Source organism: Rhinopithecus bieti, unplaced genomic scaffold (genome assembly GCF_001698545.2).
Source record: "Rhinopithecus bieti isolate Rb0 unplaced genomic scaffold, ASM169854v2 scaffold_65372, whole genome shotgun sequence".
Lineage (NCBI taxonomy): Eukaryota > Metazoa > Chordata > Mammalia > Primates > Cercopithecidae > Rhinopithecus > Rhinopithecus bieti.
The window spans coordinates 701,692-705,872 of record NW_016825415.1 but is presented as its reverse complement, the minus strand read 5'-3'; the positions used below and the strand labels follow the sequence as shown (position 1 = coordinate 705,872).

The window sequence follows — 4,181 nt, the reverse complement described above, 5'->3', positions numbered from 1 at the left end:
GGATGGGGGGGAGTCTGGGGAGGGGATAGCTTACTTGTTTTTCAAAAGCAGTTGGCACAAGTCTTCTCAACTCAGATAAACTGTTATTTATCCGATCCCGACGCCTTTTCTCTATAATCTATCCAAAAGAAGCAAACAACCAAAGTTTATGAATTCACAAATGATAAAATTACTCAAATGGAAAAATGTAACTGTTACACATTAGTATGAGCTATATGAACTAAAAAGGGGAAAAAAATCACATACCCCTCTCCTTTTCTTTCTTGCCATAATCTGAGATGTTGTTGTTGGAGAATTCAATCTAATCACAGAGCTAGTATTTTGCCTATGAAATAAGAAGAGTATGTCAGGTGCTGCATTAACATAACAATAGTTTCTTCTGGGTACTTGTGGCACCCATTAAATATTCAGAGTGATTCCACAGTTCAAGTCTGTGTTATTTTATTCTTAGTTCTTGTTTCACTCTTAACAGACTTTGCTTTCATCCCGGCTGTCTCTTTTCAGGTAAAAATTATGCCTTAATTTTTTTTAAATCAGTAATCCAGATGCTAACCCATTGGCCAAAATGTCCCAGAATTTTTACTTGAAAGTCTCCCAGTGAAATAATCATGGACACTTAGGGTGAGAAGTTAGGTATTAGCATTTTCTAGTTCCACTCATATATTATAAAGTCAACTAATCTCAAATAGCTTCCCTTCTCCCTCCTGTCACGCACACTGAACAAAGTAATGCCGCTTTTTCAAATCAGGGTTATGTTAAGCACCACTATTAAACAGATGTGCAGTCATCATACATCAAACTCTTGTCTCTAGGTGCAAACTTTAAAATAAATAGAAGTTATCTACTGTTTCAAAATTCCAGTTAGTCATATATTGCAACAGGAAAAAAACTGACAAACTTGATGTTTTGCATACTAATCTTCCAAAAATATTCCCTAAATATGCCACTGATAGAAAAATTAAAACTCATTTTATTATTAGGTGAATGGTTTATTTTGAAAATGAAACTGTAGGTGTGTCTCAGCCTTTAAGCTTAAATCTCTAGAAGCTGCAATTCACCTTGGATTTACTAATGAAAATATACTTTTATATTTAAAGTTCTATCAAAGTATTATTTGGTCACATAATTTTTACAACCCTTTCTAGTTTGTATCTGTTTCTCTTCATAATTCATGGATACTATGCTTCTTTGTGTTCTCAAATTGCCCAGGTTCCTGTTTTTTGTTCTCTTTCATTTTAGAAATGCTGCACACACCAGGTTGCTATTTACCCCACCTTCTCACTTCTGGATCTTATTTCTGAATTACCTGTCCCCCTCATTTTCACCCCTTCTTTACGGGTTTCACCTTTCACGTGATAGCTTCTGTTTTTCAGACCTCATTTTTAAAGACGGCACTACACTTTAATGATTAGATACTTAAACCTTGGTTTCATGTAAATATCTTTGCTCTTGCAGATTTCAGGCTTTGCTTTGTATATATTAGAATAACAATATAAAAGAAAACCAGTTTTCCAAAGGTAGGAAGAATTTCCTTCTTTGAGTGACAGCTGCAGATAAATAATTAAGGTGCTTCTGGTGATGCCAATTAGAAGCAATTATCATTTGACCCGCCTTGGCTCTAAAATGCCTCGGTAATCTCCCTCTGTCACAGGAAAGTGGAGGTCTGGCTTCTGTGATTACGACGCCGATCTCTTCCAGACTTGAGAACAAGCAGTCAAAGAAATGATGCCCTTTCCGATCCTTACATCTGTCACTCTTGCGTTAGCCAAGTCACACACGGTCAACCTGCAAAGTTCAACCTACTTAGCCTTGACATCGCAGGTTGCTTTAATTCCTCCAAAAATCAAGCTGTGATTTTGGTATCTCTAAAAATAAAAAATCAAATTGTTTCTATTTTCTCCTGATCTATTTTGAAAGTGCTCCCAAATACGGTTTCAGTGGCTGGGGCATCGCCTGTCGCCCGGACGTTGCCGTTCGCGCGCCCAACTGTGACAGCCAGGACCCTCCCTTGCCAACTCCTGCGCTCTGCCTTTCAGTGGCGTCTCCCATCCTGGCCACTCTACCCCTAAGGGGAAAACCCACATCCCTTGCCTCATCGCAACTCACGCTCTGCGAGAGCCTACCAAGCTTTCTCAGGCAAAACTTTCCCTCTCCACCCAGATGCTGCGGAGGGAGCCTCGGGATTTCCAGGGAGCCATGCGTGCACAAAGCTACCCCAAGCTCCCGAGCTGCGGGCCGCTCCCGCCGAGCCCGCGCTCACCCCGAGTAATTGTTCTCGCTCCCCACGTCGATGGTCTCGTCCATGTCGCTCTCGGAGGTAGTCTCTTCGCAGGGGCGCTTCATCCCGGCGAAAGACCGCGCGGGGCGCAGTCCGGCCGGAAGCTCAGACGCCGACCTGGGCGCAGCACCCTCGCGCCCGCCTCCTCCCTCCCCCGGCCTGGGCAGGCGCGGCTCCGGCGGCGGCGCGGTCGGCTCCTAGCGGCTCTTTCCCACGCCGCAACTCTGCCCGGCCGCAAGAGCCGGCGCCGGCCACCGCCCCCCCGCGGCGAGGTGGGCCCACCTAACCCGCCCCCGCGCCCGCCCTGGCCAGCCGTCTGGCCACCGCCCCTTCGCTGGTCGGGCGTGGCCCGCGATTGGCTGGACCAGGGGCGGGGCACGCGCTCGCCAATGCCTGCTGCGGGGCTCCGGCCGAGGCGTGGGAACGCGGCCGCGGACCTGGGACCCGGGCGCAGAGAGCCGGCCGGGAGCTGCCGGGGCGAGCGTGAGCGCGGTCTTGCTAACCCCAGCTGAGGGAGCGCGCGGGCACGGCAGGGGCGGGCCCTGGACTTTGTGTTTCTGTTCTCCTCCGCGCCGCGCGGTCTCGCGGGCGAACTTTCAGTCCTGAGTGTAAAGAATAACCTCGAGCGCCTGGCTGAGTGCTGGCAGGCGCGTGTGACGTAGGGAGGCGCCGCGGCTCCTCCGGCCGCCCCACTCGATGGTCCCCTGTCTGGACCAAAACTGCTGACTGGCTGACCCGAGCAGTCACATTTGCCCTCTGGGCTTTTGAAACCCGTAAATCAAAATTGCTTTTGAATCTGACAACTCTCGAGACTACTTCCGCGGCCTCGGGGCTGTTTCATATAAGGACGCGATTTTTCCCGATCAGGTCGGTCGACCAAGATACGATTTCCAATTTGCGATCCATCAGTTACTTCCATTGGGTCTTCGGCCCCCAGGGACTGTGGATCGTAGACCCCGCTGAGAAGCCGGTGGACTGGAGCTGTGTCAGCTCTGATGGTAGGAAAGACTAGATCAATGACGCGGGCATTTCAGGACATAATTGTAGATTTTCAAGTTCGAGTTTTTCCGAGCTTGGATTATCCAGATAATTGCCTCCAGTCTCCCTCTAGTCCCCTTGGTGTGTGCACTCGCAGCCGCAGAGTTAGAGTCCGGGACGTGAAGATTGGCGCTTGGAAATTAAATTTGGTTTCTAAAGTATGAATTCGTGTCCAACAGTTCGTGCCTTGGACAACGTGGCTTGTGTAAAACTCAAGCTGTGTGTTCAAAACATGTTTTCCAGCCGCTGGTTCTCTCCAAGTTATGTAGGACTTTTGAACTGGCCACCCCGCTGTGCGTCTGCGAGGGCAGGGACTGAGCGAGACCCAGCTGGGGGCGCCGGGGTCCGCTCGCCTGCTCCGGCGCGGCGGTGCCGGGAGATGGGCGGCGGCTGGGTTGGGGTCCAGCCGGAAACCACACGTTGGCAGAGCCGCTTGGTCCGTAGTGGAGAGCCTCTGAGAAAGGTCCGTCTATCGATCCCCGCAGCCCTCAGTCACGGACGCATTCATAGCTTCGTGGGGATCGGTCTAGGGCGTCCCTTTGACACTCCGTTTTCTGTCCACACAAGCCCGGCGTGGGGCAGGGAGAAGAGGAAAGGACGCGAATGGAAAAGACGGGACCCTGGCGGGGTTTGTTTGGCCTGGGGGAGAGCAGGAAGGACCCCGGTAGGCGCGGAGGACCTGCGGCCAGCGTGCTTAGCCCTTATTAGAACAGAAACCCCTTTTCCCCCACACTCATCTCTTTTGCGCGGTCCCTGCCGCCTTGCTTTCAATAACCGTGTGAATAGAAACCCGAATCGTTCCATCCTGGCTTCTGAAACTTCAGGCAAAGCACACATTCGGCGGGGCCAGGTGGGACTGGATGGC

The 4,181-nt window shown here is 50.4% G+C and overlaps 1 protein-coding gene across 3 annotated transcripts in view; it reads right to left on the bottom strand.

The window, feature by feature from the left end:
- Window positions 1–2,562, bottom strand: part of HEY2 (hes related family bHLH transcription factor with YRPW motif 2) — a 13,523-nt gene extending 10,961 nt beyond the window's left edge. Inside the window, exons 1-3 of one of the 3 annotated variants that reach the window (XM_017863037.1) lie at window positions 2,261–2,562; window positions 247–325; window positions 35–118 (exon numbers count right to left, since the gene is read on the bottom strand). In XM_017863037.1, coding sequence (XP_017718526.1) covers window positions 35–118; window positions 247–325; window positions 2,261–2,343 — 246 coding nt within the window. In that variant the 5' untranslated portion in view covers window positions 2,344–2,562. Of the gene's footprint in view, window positions 1–34; window positions 119–246; window positions 326–1,306; window positions 1,329–1,803; window positions 1,972–2,260 lie in introns of those variants that run through there. The other 2 variants (XM_017863040.1, XM_017863038.1) reach the window with 2 other exon arrangements.
- Window positions 2,563–4,181: the final 1,619 nt, after the last annotated feature.